General features: G+C 33.3%; 1 protein-coding gene across 2 annotated transcripts in view; it reads left to right on the forward strand.

The window, feature by feature from the left end:
• The window catches only part of LOC127847013 (uncharacterized), a 136,389-nt gene that overhangs the window by 14,554 nt on the left and 101,844 nt on the right, over positions 1–19,991 (forward strand). The window contains exons 1-2 of one of the 2 annotated variants that reach the window (XM_052378506.1): positions 4,186–4,705; positions 6,186–6,240. The exons of the other annotated variant lie outside the window; for it this stretch is intronic. Of the exons in view, the coding sequence (XP_052234466.1) occupies positions 4,371–4,705; positions 6,186–6,240 (390 nt within the window). The 5' untranslated portion in view covers positions 4,186–4,370. Of the gene's footprint in view, positions 1–4,185; positions 4,706–6,185; positions 6,241–19,991 lie in introns of those variants that run through there. 2 annotated transcript variants of the gene reach the window in all.

Genomic DNA, 19,991 nt, shown 5'->3' on the forward strand with positions numbered 1-19,991 from the left:
AATCATTGTACTGCCTTATGAATCATCAGGCAAGTTTTGAGAGACTGTTTCTTTCAGAAAGTCTAAAACTTCTGCACGGTCAGTTATTGTCACATGGCTGCCTGACAACTCAAAGCATGCTCAACAGTATTATACTGTTATAACTTAAGTTTGAGTATTTTAAAAATTATTTATATGGACTAATATTATAACTTTAACAATCTCTTTCACTTCAAGGGTCATGGTTTCAAGATATGGTGTGTATGGTTTTCCACAAAATAAGTTGTTCAAATCATCTTCCTTGGGTCAAAACTAACCAGGCCCTAGGGTCACATGATTTATATAGACTTATATAGTAAACAACTAAAACATCTTATGCTCTGAAACCCCAAGGGTAAGGCGTTTAACATTTGGTGTGTGACATCATACAGTGTTTCTCTGCTAAGTTTGTTCAAATCATGTTCATCGGGTCAAAACTAACCAGGCGCTCGAGGTCACATGCTTTATATAGACTGCTTTGCATTGACCGTTCCAAGGCGGTGACCCCAGCTTTATTCATATTTTGTGTTTATGTTGGTTTGTATTGTGCTGTATTGTGCTGTTTTGTACTGTTTGGGCAATCGGTCACTTGCCTTAAATAAAGGACCAACTAATTGTTTTTAATGAAAATTCAATACTGCTCCAGCAGCTGGAGTTTCACTTCTTTATATTATATAGTAAACAACTAAACAATCTGTTTGTTCAGTCTATATATGTCCCTGGGATTGAAATTGACCCAGCCTCGGGGTAAACTTGTCATTATATACCTAGATAAAATCACAGCTAATACAAAAACATCACAAAGTCTTATTACAGTTTTTACATGCATGTCTCAGGTGAGCGGCATTCTTATTCTATTGAAAAGTTGTCGCATGTGCATACGTAGTATCGGCCTTCTTAATAAAACTATCTTAATGTATTTTAATTTAAAAGATTGAACAACATAAAAAATATAGGTCAATGTATAGTTTATTGTGTATTCTTTGCAATAATAACACAAACTGCATAAACATCGGTAATGTTTGCCAAAATACTATTTTTAGCTCCACTGGCCAAAGGCCAGCGGGGCTTATGCCATGGTCCTGTGTCCGTCGTGCGTGCGTCCGTGCGTGCGTGCGTTAACTTTTCCTTAAAACATCTTCTTCTCCTACACTGCTGGTCCAATTCTGATAAAATTTCTCAGGAATGTTTCTGGGGTAAACCTCTTTCAAATTTGTTCAAATTATGCCCCTGGGGTCAAATTTGACTCTGCCCTGGGGGTCACAAAAATGAAAATTTGCTTATATAAGGCCTTTTTTTGTTAAAAGTTTCAAAATCTTCTCATCCATAATCATTGGACCTAGGGCTATAAAATTTGGTATGTAGATCCATCTAATAGTCCTCTACCAAATTTCTTCAAATTATGCCCCTGTGGTCAAATTTGACTCTGCCCCGGGGGTCACAAAATTGAACATATGCTTATATAAGGCCTATTTTGTGAAAACTTTCAAAATTTTCTCGTCCATAACCAATGGGTCTAGGGCTATCAAATTTGATATGTAGAGACATCTTATAGTCCTCTACCAAATTTCTTCAGATTATGCCCCTGGGGTCAAATTTGACTCTGCCCCGGGGTCACAAAATTGAACATATGCTTATATAAGGCCTATTTTGTGAAAACTTTCAAAGTTTTCTTGTCCATAACCATTGGGCCTAGGGCTATTAAATTTAGTATTTAGAGACATCTAATAGTCCTCTACCAAATTTCTTCAAATTTAGCCCCTGGGGTCACATTTGACCCTGCCCCGGGGGTCACAAAATGGAACATATGCTTATTTAAGGCCTATTTTGTGAAAACTTTAAAAATTCTCTCGTCCATAACCATTGGGCCTCGGGCTATCGAATTTGGCATTTAGAGACATCTAATAGTCGTCTACCAAATTTCTTCAAATTATGCCCCTGAGGTCAAATTTAACCCTGCCCCGAGGGTCACAAAATTGAACATATGCTTATATAAGGCCTATTTTGTGAAAACTTTCAACATTTTCTCGTCCATAACCATTAGGCCTCGGGCTATCAAATTTGATATGTAGAGACATCTTATAGTCCACTACCAAATTTCTTCAAAATATGCTCCTGGGGTTTAAATTGACTCTGCCCCGGGGGTCACAGAATTGAACATATGCTTATATAAGGTCTATTTTGTGAAAATTTTCAAAATTTTCTCATCCATAACCATTGCTCCTAGGGCTATCAAATTTAGTACGTAGAGAAATCTAATAGTCCGCTACCAAATTTTTTCAAATTATTCCCCTGGGGTCAAATTTGACCCTGCCCCGGGGATAACAAAATTGAACATATGCTTATATAAGGTCTATTTTGTTTAAACTTTCAAAATCTTCCTTCCCATAACCATTGGGCCTCGGTCTATCAAATTTGGTATGTAGAGACATCCAAAAGTCCTCTACCAAATATCCTCAAATTATTCCCCTGGTGTCAAAGTTGACCCTGACCCGGGTGTCACAATATTGAACATATGCTTACATAAGGCTTATTTTGTGAAAAATTTAAAAATCTAAGCGTCCATAACAATTGGGCCTAGGACTTTCAAATTTCGTAGGTAGAGACATCTAATAGTCCTCTACCAAAGTTCTTCAAATTATGCCCCTTGGGTCAAATTTTACCATGCCCCAGGGGTCACAAAATTGAACATTTGCTTAAAGAAGGCCTATTTTGTGAAAACTTTCCAAATTTTCTCGTCCATAATCATTAGGCATAGGGCTAATAAATTTAGTATGTAGAGACATCTAATAGTCTTCTACCAAATTTCTTCAAATTATGCCCCTGGGGTCAAATTTAAACCATTCCCCGGGGGTCCCAAAATTGAACATTTGATTATATAAGGCCTATTTTATGAAAACTTTCAAAATTTTCTCGTCCATAACCATTAGGCATAGGGCTAATAAATTTGGTATGTAGAGACATATAATAGTCCTCTACCAAGTTTTTTCAAATTATGCCCGTGGGGTCAAGTTTGACCCTTCCCCGATAGTCACAAAATTTAACATAATTATGCTTATATAAGGCCTATTTTGTGAAAACTTTAGAATCTCTTATCCATAACAATATGGCATAGGGCTACCAAATTTGGTATGTAGTGACAAGTAATGGTTCTCTTCTTAGTTGTTCAAATTATGCTCCTAGGGTCAAATTTGAAACTGTCCCGGGGTCACAAAATTGAAAATGTGCTTAAAAAGGGCTTATTTTGTGAAAATTTTAAATTATCTTGTCCATAACCATTGAGTCTTGGGCTACCAAATTTGGTATGTAGTGACATCTAATATTTCTCTACCAAGTTTGTTCGAATTATGCCCCTTGGGTCCAATTTGACACTGCCCGGGGGGTCACAAAACTGAACATACGTTAATATGGGGTCTATTTTGTGAATACTTTAAAAATCTTTCTGTCCATAACCGTTTGGCCTAGGGCTACCAAATTTGGTATGTAGTGACATTTAATAAACCTCTACCAAATGTGTTCAAATATTGCCTCTGGGGTTAACTTTGACCCTGCCCTGGGGGGTAACAAAATAGAATAAACGCTAATAAAGCGCCTATTTTGTGAAATCTTTAAAAATCTTCTTGTCAAAAACAATTCAGACTATAGCTACCGAATTTGGTATGCAGTAACATCTTATAGTCCTCTACGAAGTTTGTTCAAATTATGCCCTTTGGGTCAAATTTGACCCTGACCCTCGGGTCACAAAATTGAACATTCTATACGCTTATATTTTGCTTATTTTGTGAAAACTTTTAAAATATTCTTGTCCTTAACTCTAGGACCTAGGGTTACCATATTTTATATATTCAATGTTATCTTGTGCCAATCTTGAAAACTGTGGTATAACTCCAAACTATCAATTGCCTCTGACAAAGATAAAAGCTAGAATGGAGTTCTTATTTGTCATTAAAGTAGTCTAGAGTTAATGCTTCCTGTTTATAACCATGTTATCAAGTTCAGTTAAAGCAATAATTCTCGTTGCTTTATTGAATAAACACAGCCAAATAAACCAACTATTAACTCAGGTGTATTCTGAAGGTGTATTCAGATGAGTTTATCTTACCCAGTTCACGTGACCGATTACATACAGGTAGCTACTTTTTTACTAAAGGTATAACCTTCAAACTAACTAGTTGTATCTTTTGTAGTGTTGCTCATAACTTGTTGACGGACTATGGACAATAGCTTAATTTGTGTGATTTGTTCAGCTGTTTAATCTAGCCTACCAGCATTTAATGATACCATAATCTTCAAGTTAAGTTAAAGGTAAAAATATTTTAAGTTTCTGTATTTGTAAAAAATCATTCAGTTAAATGGCAACCTTTTCACAATCCACCATTGAAATGGGATCTGATATAGTGCAATACTTCTTTTGCTCGACCTGCGAAGACAAAAAATTGGATAAAACGGCTGATTTCTACTGTGAATCTTGTGTGAAGTTTTACTGTGGAGAATGTGTTAACATGCACAACAATTTATTTACAAAACATGCCCCCTTTGGAAGGGGAAATATGAAGAAATGGCCAGTGGCCAAGAAGGTTGAAGAATTTCTTCTGAAATGTGATATTCATAAAGAAGAAAGCCTGAAAATGTATTGTGATGATCACAGTGAGCTGTGCTGCACACATTGTGCATTCCTTAAACACAGGTATATCAATATATTGTTTCTTCATTTCAATTATAGAAAAAAAACTACCATTGCAAAAAATGCAGGGTTTTTAATCTTTGCTGCAAGAAGGTAACATTATAAGCAAAATCATTTATGACCCCGAAGGAGGGCATATAGTGATCGGACTGTGCTTCTTTCCGTCACACTTTGCGTTTAGGTTTCGACAAATGCTCATTACTTCTATGTCACTTGAGAAATAACCTTCATATTTGGTGTGCATGTGTATATGGACAAGGCCTTTCCATACGCACAAAAAAATTTACCCCTGTGACCTTGATCTTGAACTTAGGGTCCGGGTTGAAGTTTCGAAATATGCGTTAAAAATTTACATCTGTGACCTTGATCTTGAACTTTGTGTCCGCGTTTAGGTTTCGAAATCTGCGTTAAGTTTTCGAAAATTTCTCATAACTTCTATGCCCCCTTGAGATATAACCTTCATATTTTGTATGCATGTGTATATGGACAAGGCCTTTCCAAACGCATACACATTTTTACCCCTGTGACATTGACCTTGAGTTTAGGGTCCGCGTTTAGGTTTCGAAATCTTCGTTTAGGTTTCGAAAAATAAGCATAACTTCTATCAAAGCGTTTATAGAGGGCATATGTCATCCTATTATGACAGCTCTTGTTTATAATATCAATGAAATATTTTTCATTTATTTCAAGAAACTATTAACTTTTGCATGTACAGTAATTATAAATAGAAGACTGCAGTTTAAAGCCATCTTAGTAAATCACTAAATGGGGGCTTTGAATAGCTCCAGTAATATAACTGATGAAATAAATACTTAGGTTTTATATTTCAATATATAAATGTTTGAATATATATATATATATATATATATATATATATATATATATATATATATATATATATATATATATATATATATATATATATATATATATATATATTATTACATAGTGCCAGTTACGCGGTCTCGGTAGTTTTCAGACTATACTTACGAGGTCAGTATTAAAAACGGGGTCAGTTTACAAACCCGCGTTCTAGGCACCTTTAATTACTATGAGGGGGTGTAGGAGAGGTAATTCAATCAAATGTCACATTAAGGTCTTAAATCGAAAACCACAATCACGTCTGAAATTGAAATTTTATATACCTCGCAATTAATGTCGCTTATATATTTTCTAGTATAAGACGTTAAATAAATGACGTATTTATATATAATAATATATTCGGTACCCTTATATATCTTAATTTGTGTTAATATCGGATAAAAAAATGGTATGGAGATACAACCCCATGACCCATTTCTAAATCAGAGACCCTGTAACTGGCCATATGTATGAATATATTGCTGGACTCTTAATGCTTGACTTTTAAATCTATCTCATTCTGATGTTGCCAAAGTACTTCAATATTTGCATGCCAAAGATTTAAAGAAAGTATTTAGTATTGTATATAGTTTACAGTGTTATTATTTCGCTTTTCTTTCAGACTCTGCCTACAGGTAACTCTTATATCCGACAAAGTAAAAGTTCAGTCCACAGACCTTCAAAAACTGTCAGTTTCTATCAAAACTATACTGGAACATATAACAAAACTTCAAGACAACCAAGAGGCTGGCATTCAATATGTTCAAAGTTCATATGATGAGCAGTTATACACGATACAGGAAACTCGCCAAAAAAATAAATTCAGCCTTAGACACAATTGAACAGAAGAAACTGAAGAAAATGAAAGATACTCTGACCAAACTACAAGCCTCTTCCATAATTGCTTTTGACAAATGTATAAGGCTTCGGGATGAATTGCAACAACTTCGAGACGCAATACAGAACATAGGTGATAAAAGCAAACTGGAACTATCCTTTATAGCCACCAGGAAATGCATGGATAAAATACAGCAGTCTGAAACCTATCTGAAGGAAAATTCTCTTCAGGCTAAAGTTTCAATAACATTCCAGCCTAACCATGAAATTATACAGTACTTGTCTAAACTGTCTGGTCTTGGACAGATTGAACACAGTACTCAGACATTGATGGGACAAGGGAATCCAAACAAGGTAATCACTGTGCAGGGGAAGTCTGAACACAATGTGAAAATATCAAGTGATTCAAACACATGCAGTATCACAGCCATTTGTGTACTACCAGACAGAAACGTCCTGGTTGTAGACAACCATAATGCGAATGTCAAGCTGCTTGACCAGCAATACCAGGTGGTGAGTCACTGGAGTTCTACTGGCACGCCAGCGGGTATGTGTGAGATCACAACCAGTGAGGTGGCTGTGACTCTTAATGGTCCAGATACAAACACACATGAGGTCCAGTTCATCACAGTAAACAACAGGCAGCTGGTGATGGGAAAAAAGCTTCAGTTACAACATGAATGTAAAAGTATTGCCTTCCACCAAGGAGACCTGTATATTACTTCTTATACTGTCCTGTACATGTACACACTCAGTGGGAAATTTGTCAGCAAGATGTATGAGGATACATCAGGTAATGTGACAGGTAAGAATAGCAAAATTATGAAATTTATATTTTAAGTTGAATACATAGATATAGAATGTAGCATCATTGTATTATTCCAGCCACAGTTAAGAATGCAATGTCACGTTTAGTTCATTCAGTGTATGACCTGTCTAGAAATGAACATTAATGTATTTTTAAATTACTGTTACCTTGAGTCATTTTAAATTACTGTTACCTTGAGTCAATAGTTGTTGGTCTATTTGAAATGTTCAACAATTAAGTATGGACTTGTAAAGAAAACAACTGTCTTTTATAATTGATCAATAAACTATATATAGTATTTCAATTTCAGAAACAAAAATACTTTAAAGTTACTTATATGTATGATTGTCATGTAAAATATCTCAATATATGTTTCAATAACATTGTAATCCTGTGTATATGTATGGATAATCTATAATTACGGCATGTAGTTACATCACCTAACACATTTTTCAGTGTAAGTATTTCCTTCTGTGTTGTTGTTGTAGACATCAATTCTTGAAGCACCAGTCACATGCAAACATCCCAAACATTGAGCAAAAACAAAGCACTGGAACAAAACTTCCTGCCAAACCTAGTTAATGATTATTAAGGGTTTTAATGCAGACCTTAATCATTTGTTGCATAATTCATTGTATTTAACAATATACAATTAATACAGTTTTAACGAGATTTGTTATCAATTGCTATACATATTATTTAATATCTTGATGCTACTCTGTATTGCAGTAGACAGGTGTGCTGTGAGTCCCACAGGGGACAAGTTGTACATCACTCAATACTCCAAGGACAAGCTTCTTATCCTGGCCAGGAATGGGTCAGTCCTTTACTGACCCAGCACTGGCCAAGCCAATTGGTGTAATTGTGACACCTTCCGGGCAAGTGCTGGTATGTGGAGGCAAATACCCCAACTTCTACATCATACAGTTGGACAGTGAGGGGAAAAGGAAGCTGGCCACTCTTGCTACGGATATGGATGGAATTGTTAATCCATGGTCAGTCTGCTACAACAGACACACCGCCTGCATAATTGTCGGACTTCATAAAAACAGTATCCAGGTGTTCAATGCACAATAGTGTTTTTTAACAAGCATCTTGTTTTATTATTCAGATTATTTAAATTGGCCATGAGAATATGCTGTTCTACAATTAGAGCATTGTGATATGATACCATAACAATGATAGTATTAATAAAGAGTATATGTGAACATTATAAGAGCTATGAATGTATTAAGTTGTTAAATCTATGAATATTATTTGTGTATTTCTATTTCACTTATCACGTTAAAATGATTTTAGTTCAGAGAATAATTTATTTTATTTACCTTACATCAAAATCGCACTTGATTTATATATATTGGCTTTCATGTTTTAACATACATTACAAACGTAGAGAAGATTACTTGAAATTTGTTTAATCCATGGTTTTTAAATATGATGAAAATTGTTGTTTCCTGCTTTGAAAACACCTTTCTTTATAAATGGTATTGACCTTTACTCAGGTTTGGATCAAAATTAATACCCAATGAAATGTTCAAATATTCTCTTCCAGTTAAATTAACTTAATAAATGTTAATTCAGCATCGGTTAATATGAAAATTATAGCGATGCAGCATTTTGCCATTTTGTTAACCCGTGTTTACATTTTACACTATCAAAATCAAGACATTTTGTGTGTGCCTCTTTATATTTTCCAGAGTGTTTATTTTTGCAAATGGTGTTCTTATATAAAACAATTAGAATTTTATCATATACTATACACTGTTTCCTATTTAATACAACCATAACATATTATTTTAAATTACACATGTGTAAGACAACAACTTTAAACGTTTTCATTGGCTTAGTTTTCGTTTATTGACCAATCGCATTTTATTATTTTGCTGAAATGACGTTGCAACGTCAAATGACGTCACGAAATGTAATCAACATTCGGGATTTATCATTATGTTTGCGTAAATATTTATTTTATTTGATCATTTAAAAGCATGTGATAAAAAAGATCCGACACTTTTTGTCATATTATAACATATTTTATTAAACTCGTCCAGGAAATTTGCCAAAGGCTCACTAACTAACGAAATTCCTGAACTCGTTTAATAAAATATGGTATAATATGACAACTCATGCCAGATGATATATATATTGCATTTTGTGAAATAGTATATATTATAGCATATAGTTCTTCCTCACTCTTCCCTACCTTGATATACATGCACTTACATTATAACAATTCATATAATTGTTTTTTATAATTGATATTCAAACATTTTAAAGTAATGAGTTTCACATAAGCCAAAATTACAACAGTGTATTCATGTAAAATTAAGTAGCTGCAAGACATTTAAGAAATACCAATAGTAAGAACCAGTTTAATTGATCTTATTAAAACTAATATGCAATTAACAGAAATTGATTACCATTAGTCTTTTTGCATAAATTCTCCGGTTTTTGATAGACATGCAATACAATGTAATCAATTTTAATTAAGTTGGATGATTCAATGATAACAATTACATGCATAAACAGGTAAATTAAAGATTGGCTCCCTAACAATATAAAGAAGTGAAACTCCAGCTGCTGGAGCAGTATTGAATTTTCATTAAAACAATTAGTTGGTCCTTTATTTAAGGCAAGTGACCGATTGCCCAAACAGTACAAAACAGCACAATACAGCACAATACAAACCAACATAAACACAAAATATCAATAAAGCTGGGGTCACCGCCTTGGAACGGTCAATGCAAAGCATTGGGGGTTTAAACCTGGTTATAGAGCGCTCAACCTCACACTTGGCCCAGCAATATTCATAATACATTTAAGTGTAAATAAAACTTAACGTCATAGCATTGTAACTCAAATTAAACAATAATAAAAGGGAATTAAAACGCATTCAATTTAATTACTATTTAATTACTCAATTGCATTGAAGATACAAGAGTAACAGAATTACAACTTTTTGACGAACGATCAAATAAAATTATTAACAATTGTCAACTACATTCCTTCTTTATAGAAAAGATTTGAGAATATAGAATAATATAGTTAATATCTCAGATAATCATCGCGCAAATACAGGAAGAAGCAGCAATAATGGGTGTAAAAATTCCATATTACATAGCTTGGTTGTTTATGTGACTGCTAAACAAATTAAAAATAATTAAATCAAACAAGAAACGCCTATCAGAGAGAAAATATAAATAAAATGGAACGTTATAAACCAAATGACCTCCCTAACAAGTCTAAAACACTGTTCCAGTAAACATCAAGAATAAAGTTTAAAAAAATAGAAAAAAGTAAGTTTCAACAGGACTCGAACCACTGACCCCTGTAGTCCTGGAGTAAAAGTCTACCACTGAGACCACTCGGCCATCCGTGCTCATACAATGACTGATGCATTTTATAAAAGCAATCATCGCAGTTTCACAAAATATAACGACAACAACAGAACTCTCCAAATTATTTAATCGTTTCGCGCTGCAACGCTTTATAATGTTCAGGTTTTTAAATCGTCAAAAGATGCACATAATGGCTATTTTAGAGCATGGTAAACGTTCAGTATTACTGTTTCCTCACAAATACCATAACTAAAACGATATTGGCGAATCCGAATCAATTTGTTTAATTTTGTCAGTTTACCACAACGTGAAAAGGTCTCTTTAAACCTGAACATGGAGTGCTGATGGTGACAAATCGTAATCATGTAGTCATTATCTAGGCCGAGTTTAAATCTGGGTCACATGTACAAAAAACCCGATCACAAAGTTAATTCATAAAATAGCCTTGATACCACTTTAGAGGCCACATGTTTTACTCATTCATGATGCTACCTGAAAATATTGCCATAACACACCTGTACAATGGTGTTGCTGCATTTGTATATGAGCCTTGCTCTAGGAAAACGGGGCTTAATGCATGTGTGTAAAAAGTCTTTCCAGATTAGCCTGTCCAGTCAAAACAGGTCAATCAGGGCGTCACTTTCTGTCTTAACTGGATATTATCCTGTGTGGATTGCCAGTTTTTTCAGAACGATGCTCAGGTGTTTATGTTAATATATAATATTGACACATATATATAGTCATTGCAATGGCCGAAATAGTCAATTATACAAATATGTACATACATTGTTCATATATTTTCTGTTCACATGTTTCTTGTTGAATTTTGCTGTGTTATTTGACTCTTCATTGATATCACAAATGAATATGCATTAAATAATTGTATACCGAGCACTATACAAAGTGGTTGTGATCAAGTGTGGGGCCTTAAACACCGTATGTGTGATCAAGTGTGGGGCCGTATACAAAGTAAATGTGATCAAGTGGGGGCCTTATACAAAGTAAGTGTGATCAAGTGTGGGGCCTCATACAAATTAAGTGTCATCAAGTGTGGGCCCGTATACAATGTTAGTATGATTAAATGTGTGGCCTTATTCAAAGTAAGCATGATTTAGTGTGAGGCTTTATACAATGTGAGTGTGATAAAGTGTGGGACCTTATACAAATTAAGTGTGATGAAGTGTGGGGAATTATACAAAGTAAGTGGGATTTAGTGTGGGGCCTTTTACTAAGTGTGATTAAGATTGGTCTTTAACAAAGTGAGTATGAATAAGTGCGGGGCTTATACAAGGTAAGTGTTTTTAATTGTCGGGTCTTATACAAAGTAATTGTGATTATGAATGGGGCGTTTACAAAGTAAGTGTGATTAAGAATTACCCTTGCTTTAAAACATTGATAAAAACTTATTTGTTTAGACAGATATGTTTCAGATTTGTTAACTTCACTCTTTATATATTTACTTGTAAGACTAATGTGGTATTTTATACTAAGTCTTTCAAGATGCCACTCCAAAAGACGATTGTTTATATATAATGCAAAATTAGTAATCCAAATGATTGTTAGAAATACATTTTTGTTATTATGCACACTTTGCAGATGCGGGATCGAATCACTGTTTACTTTTTATTTGATGTTAAAAGTCGAATTGCTTGTAACATGAAATTTGGTTAAGAACAAAAAATGTATAAGTATATGGTAAGGTTAGTTTAATTTCTAAGCCTAAACATATTTTTGGCTGGTTGCCATTTATAAAATGATGATATTTCTTATCAAGAAATTGTATCATAATTTGTACTTATTTACCCACCTAAAGTTCATTATAGGCATCTTGTTTTGCATTCTAAAATGTTTGTCCATACTTACCAAATATGACTGTTAATCTGATGTATTTGTTTTCCAATTGAAGCTATAATTTCACAATATTTTTGTCTACAGTAAGACTGTGTCCAGAGACAATCTCCACAAAAACCTGAATATCGTATGCGTATTTTCTTTGGTGTATTTTAACACTGTTTCAGCATACATATCTTCATTTAATTTTTCTTCTTCAATGTTTTTTTTTTACATTTATTTTAAATTCCTTAAAATACATGAATGTTTAAATTGCGAGTAAAATTAATGTTTTCGTATAAAGTATTAATACAATAAAACTGTTTCTAAAAAATTTAGAAACCATGTTTTAGTATAGGTAAGCTTTCCGACACTATAGAGACACTTTCTGGTGGTGTTTAGATTATATTTAAACTAATTACCTTGTTTTCTCAGTATAAAAAATTGTAATTTGTTTGCTTACAAAAATATAGTCCCAAATAAACAACAAATACCCTTCAAGGCAAATGAAAGTTGTTCTTTAGATAATTGTGCAAGTGATATCAATCTATTATTGTTGGCATCTGTTTGTATACAGAGTTAACAGTATGTGTACAAATTATCATCTATGTATATTCTGGTAAAGCATCAAATTCAATATGTACCAAAGTTTTGTCACAGAATAAAATGTATTTATCTTTTCAAAAATTGTTGAATTTATGACACATTTTGGTATTGCCGACATGGGAGAAAATGTGGGGGCACATTTTGAAACTACTTGTTCTTGCAAAACTTGGCTTACTGCATGAGTGTAAAGTGCTGTCCCAGATTAGCCTGTGCAGTCTGCACAGGCTAATCAGTGAAGACCCTTTCACGGCATTTGTGGTTTAAAGGCAGTATCATCTATATGAAAACCACTCCAGGCTGAAAGTGTCGTCCCTGATTAGCCTGTGCAGATGGCACAGACTGGGATGACACTTTACGCTCATGTATTGAGTCTGTTTTCTAGAGCAAGACTCACATGAGCACACATCTGTTGACTTTTACTAGAAGTGAGTTGTGAAGTAAGAAACCACAAGACATTAACTTGATAAATTGTTTATTCAAATGTTAAAAATATCAGTAATTATTACGAATAAACATCAACATCAAATTTAGATGAATACATATCAAAATGACTACAAAGATGCTTATTTTGGCTCTGGAAAAACAATAATTTATACAAATTCGTAAACTGTCGTCCAAGATAAACCTATGCAGTCCACACAGCCTAATCTGGAACGAAACTTTCTGCCTAAACTTTATTTTCAGTTCCAAGAGACTTCCTTTAAACAAAACCATAACAGCGAAAATGTGGTCACTGATTATCTTGTGTACACTGCACAAGCTAACCTGGGACGACACTTTTAGCACATGTATTTAGCCTATTTCTCCCGAAAAGAGGCTCTGTCGTCCCATTGCATGCTCAAAGTCACTCATCAATGGTAAAAATTAGCATAAGAGGTACTTATTCACAGATTTCCTTTTTTTAACACACCATTACCCAGTAAATATATTACGTGCACAAAATACAATATTGCATATTTATAGTGAGCAGAAAGCAGAATACTGTAAAATCATTGATCTTTGTTGGCATGAAATTTCATGTGTTTTGTTTTTACAAATGACTTTCAAGGACACGTACATTTGGGTATTTATTATTTTGTAAAAAATGAGGAATTTGTGCCTGTCTTTTTCCAAAGTGTTCGTGTTAAATTCATGGATGGGTCAAACACATACACTATAAGAAAATGTATGTCCCATAAATAATAACAGTATCATATAAACATTGAACAAAATGCTTCAGATAACTGATCACTTTGAAAAACCAGTGATGACTTTGAAAAATTCACTTGAAGTGATGACTTTGAAGATTTTACTTTAGGTGTTGACTTTGAAGATTTCATTCAAAGTGATGACTTTGAAAATTACACTTTAAGTGATGACTTTGAAGATTTCACTTCAAGTGATGATTTAGAAATTTTCACTCTAAGTGATTTCTTTGAAAAGTCCACTTCAAGAGATGATTTTGAAATTTTTTATTCTAAGTGATGACTTTGAAAATTCCACTTTAAGTGATGATTTTGAAAATTCCACTTGTAGTGATGACTTTGAAAATTCCACTTTCAGTGATGACTTTACACCTTGCCTTATAGAAATCACAGAACTTTATGCTGTGGGAGATTGTACAAAGGACACTTTCTCTGAGAAAACAGGACTTAATACATGTGCCTCAAGTGTTGTCCCTGATTAGCCTGTGCAGTTTGCACATGCTTATAAGAGACAACACTTTCCGCCTAAAACTGGATTTGCCTTTAGATGAGAGTTTGAACGAAAAAAAAATCACCAAAGTGGAACGTTTTATCCCTGATTAGCCTGTGAAAACTGCTTATCCTAGCCTGTGTATACTGCAAATCCTGGACCCCACTTTACTCACATGCATTAAGCACCGTTGTCCAAGAGCGAGGATCATATTAGAGACTACTGTTGGAATAGGTAAAATCTCTCCACTTGCATGTGCGGACCTCATTTTAAGGGATTTTTTAGATTTAAGATAGCAGAGAATGAGGTTGGAATGATTGTGAGCTCATATAGATGATATACGTCTCCATTAAATCTTGTATCTTCATGAGCTGGATGTTGGACGTAGCTTTGTACGCGAGCGGAGCCTGGCTGTGAAGAAGTAGGGACACACCAGTCTGCAAACAGAGAATATAAAACAATTTTGACTTGCTCTATGACATGGGGCTTATTGCATGTGCCTAAAGTTATGTCCCAGATAAGCCTGTGCATTTCACACAGGTTTATGTGGGACTAAACTTTCTGCTTTATGATACTATTTGTTAAAGGAAGTCTCTTAAAGGAAAATCCGTTCTAGGCGAACCGCACAGGCTAATCTAGGATGACAATTTTGGTACATTCATTAAACCTTGTTTTCCAAGGTTTGATTAAAACATATGACTTATAGCCTGCAGGAGTAACTATATGCACAAACGGAGGCTCTACAGAAGAACGCCTATTTGCCTCAAGATTCCAAGGTGTCTATGCGATGGAGGAGACGTCTTAATAACTAGATGAAAGGGGATTCAAGATGTACCACGAATATCATATTATAGACCAAGCCATTTATCTTTACCAACATGCTTTATAGTTTATTTCAGACACACTTCCCTTACAGTGTGAGTGTTCTTTATATCTCCTCATAAGACATCAAGTACTTGTTCTACCCAGTACATGGACTTAAAGAGTGTTTCAAAAAGACTTATGGTTTGGATACAATTGCACACAAATAAATAGGTTTAAACTAGAGTGACATGAAACATGCAGTCTTTACAGGCTAATCTGGAATGACACCTTACGATTTCATAAAAAAATGGTTTAGAAAAAGTTTCTTCTAAACGAAAATCTAGTCTAGACGGGAAATGTCGCCGCTGATAAGCCTTTGCGAGCTTCACAAGCTAATTCAGGACGTCACTTTACGCACATGCAGTAAGCCCCCTTTTTTCCAGAGCGCCACTCATATATAATTATCTGATGCTATCGTACACTTTGGCATAAAATCAAATGTCTTACCATCCAGTTTATGTGAAATGGAAGTCCACGAGAGCAAAAACTGTATTATTATGCCATTCCTTGTTATACCATTAGGTTTAAGGCCTCGTTTAAAACAAGCTTAGAAACATTTTGAATATATGTCTATTATTTATGAAGCATTTTTTTATTACTAGATTTGCAATTGCGTTGTTAATCATTTGAGATCAATGCTATAACAATACAGAATATAAGAATATCTTTAAGATATGATTCTTTTTTACCGCAATGTCATGAGACTAGATGCTCATATTAAATAATGTAATTAAATTCACATACTTGTGTAAATCTCAAATGAGGTCTGCAGGTAAGCTACCTGCATACAAAATATCAGTGCAACACCGCCTTCAAAACTCAAGCTGTTTTAGCAGAAAGAGTTCTTATATTCAGCGACTAGAATTAAGCGCAGGGGAAATGGCAGCGTACAAAAATATAACTCCAAACTTTATAAGCCACGTGCAATATAATTCTTTAAGGGGCCGAGATATAATCACATAGATTGGACTATCTGATTGATTTATTTCACTGGAATTTAAGGTATACTGGATTTTGAGCTTCTGTTAAAACTGTGCTGCATTCTTATCGAATTATACCATTTAACGAATCAATGTATCGGAAAATTAACACCGGATTCGGATTCAGCGAGCCGAATTCATATAGATTTCACTATCTTATTGTTTGATTTCGATGGAGCGAGCGAACGAGCGAGCGAGCGTATTTCGTTTGTGCACGTAAATAGGACGTTTGTATGAAAAGGGTGCTTAATGCAAAACTTATTTTGCTTATAACTTTTTTATTTTTTATCATTTAAAAAAAATCAAACTTTTAAACAGCACTATAAACTGTTTATGTTTTAATATAAACAAAAACTTTGAATTTTTTTTTTTTGTTATATGATACATATGTTTTTTTTAAATTATTATTTGTATTAATAACTTTTGTATGTTTGAGTTGTTTTCAAATTTGTTTTCAAACTTTTAAACAACACTGTAAACTGTTAATATTTTATTAAAATTGTTGTTTTTCAAGCACAAATAAAAAAGTTATGCGTTAAAATGTATTTTTTACTATTAAAGTGATATTTATTTTTTTTTTATTTAATATAACTAAAAAAAAGCAAACATTATACATGTACATACATTGCAAACATTTTTTCCTTCAAGAAGATAACAATACAGTTATGGGTGCATATGCACGTACAATAGAATGTTATTGTTTTTTTTTAAATATTTTTTCTTCAAAATATACCCACTCCGCATGGAACAATAGTGATAATTGTGGTTTAACCAGAGGTTATTATTTATGTCTTTTTGCAATATGAAGAGTTAACAAAAGAAAAAAAAAGTAAGAAAGAAGTATAAAAAAGGAGAAGCTGGAAGCTCAAAACTGACCGTCAAGTAATCTCTGATAAATTGTATTAAATTGTTCAAGATTATCGTTTTTTAGGGCTATTTCTTGTTCTATATCAAAGCGTAATTTTAGGAATGTAAGGAAATTGTTGAAATCATATGGTTGGTGCATTGTTTTCAATTTAAATATATAATATTTCATTAAATAAATGATGAAATTAATTGTTTGCATGTTTTTATTATATTCCATCTGTCCAAAACAAATTAATTCGTAGTTAAAATATAATAAAATGCCTTTATCATACATGTAGTCCGCTAATCTGTTCCATAAATGTTGTGCTACCCGGCATTTCCAAAACAAGTGTTCAATATCTTCATCGTATTCATTGCACAGATCACATAAGTTAGAGTTAGTTAGTTTGCACCGGAAGAGGTATGTATTTGTAGCTGTTAAACGCATAATATATTTATATTGGAAGCATCTTAAATTTGTGTCCGTACAAGTTTTGAACACTAGCGTGTATATCTTTGCCCAATTTAACTCTTTATTTTGAAAAATATTTTGCCATCTATTTTCCGCATTCGAATTTGTATTTTTTATTTCAGATAGCTGAAGATTGTATAAAAATTTATTTGGTTGGTACGAAGTTTTGATTATATCTAGTAATGATTTTTTCCTTGATCCTGTTATAAAACGCTCATCTACAAGTTCCAATATGTCTTTTGGTATGTTATTTATAAGACTATTGTATTTAAGAAAGTCATTGTCTGATGCATTAAAGATATATTTGAAGTCAGTAAAGCTATAAAATTTCTTCACGCGAAAGTCAATTAACTGATCGACAAATACGATTCCTTTGTCGTGCCAATCTTTCCAGTACAAAGTTTTATTTTCAATTTGTATTTTACTATTATTCCATATAATATGTTTGCTGAAGTTGTGTTTATAGCAATTTTTACATGTATTCCATCCTTGAATTATGTTTTTTAAAAATTCGTTGTCTTTACATATACGTTTAATATCTTTAGTTTGTAAATTTGATTCAAATAGTAATTCTCCTCCGTATTTCTGTAGGATTGTATCATATATACACTTCCACATACTATTATTTTCTGTAAGCAGTCGTTTAACCCATGACCCCTTTATAGAATTTAGGAACATTTCAATGTCTGTTAATTTAAGGCCTCCATTTGTATAATTCATTATTATTTTGCTGCGTTTTATTTTGTCGGGTTTACCATCCCATAAGAAGTTAAAAATTTCCTTAGTTATTTTTTGTATGGTGTGTTGAGGAGGGTTTGGTAATACAGTGAATGGATATACTAATTTTGGTAGTGCGAATGTTTTTATTACTGTAATTTTCCCTAGTAAGGTCAATTTTCTGTGGTGCCATTGTTTAAGACAATTACTGAATGCACATAATTTTGGTTCTAAGTTCATGGACATATTTTTTATTTTACAATTATAAAAGGATAACCCAAGAGTGTTTGCAGATTCTGATGTCCAAATAAATTTGTGATCATTGCAAAACCGGATTGTAGTATTCTTGAAAAGCCCTACTCTTAAAACTGTTGATTTTGAATTGTTAAGGTTTAATCCAGATGTTTTCCCAAATTGTGTTATTACATTGACCAAATTTTCAAAAGAGTTTTGTTCACCGTTATTGAAAAAGGTTGCGTCGTCTGCGAAGAGCGACTGTTTTATTTCTATATTATTTACAACAATACCCCTAATGTTCTGGTCTTTTTCAATATAATTAAACAATATTTCGATACATATTACAAACAGGGACGATGAGAGAGGGCAACCTTGCCTAACGCCATTTTTTATCTTAAAACTTTCCGACATGTATCCATTGTTCATAATAATACTACTTATATCATGGTAAAACAGCTTTACCCAACGGATAAGATCATCGCCGAAATTAAAATGCTGTAGACACTTAAACATAAATTCATTATTTAAAGTATCATATGCCTTTTCAAAATCTGAAAAAAATAAAAGACCGGGTATTTGTTTGTTTTCAAGGTATTCGATTATTTCGAAAATGAGTCTGACATTCTCCCCAATATATCTCCCTTTTATGAAACCTGTTTGTGAAGGTGCTATTATTGAGGATATCGTTTTTTTAACTCTATTAGCGATGGCTTTTGTAGCTATTTTGTAGTCTACATTAAGTAATGATATTGGTCGCCAATTTGTTAAAAAAGTGGTATCCTTGTTAGGTTTAGGGATTAGTGATATAATGCTTTGTTTTTGAAAGTCAGTTAGATGTCCGTGTATAAATGAATAGTTTATTGATTCGATGAAAGTTTTTTTAATGTCATCCCAAAAGGTTTTATAAAATTCTACCGTTAGTCCATCTGAGCCCGGGCTCTTGTCATTTTTCATTTCTTTTAAGGCATTATAACATTCTTCTTCGGTTAGGATACCTTCACATATATTTTTATTGTTTTCACTCAGGCGGTTTATCGGTGTGTTAAAGAAATCAATATTTGATGTTTTATCATACTGTTTTTGATAAATGGATTGATAGAATTTCACTTCTTCTGTTAATATTTCATTTTGATTTGTTATATATTTATCATTCACTTTTATACATTTAATAGTTTTCTTCTCTGCGTGTCTTTTTTTCTAGGTTTGCGAAAAAAGCACT

The sequence above is a fragment of the Dreissena polymorpha genome, chromosome 10, assembly GCF_020536995.1.
Source record: "Dreissena polymorpha isolate Duluth1 chromosome 10, UMN_Dpol_1.0, whole genome shotgun sequence".
NCBI classification, from domain to species: Eukaryota; Metazoa; Mollusca; class Bivalvia; order Myida; family Dreissenidae; genus Dreissena; species Dreissena polymorpha.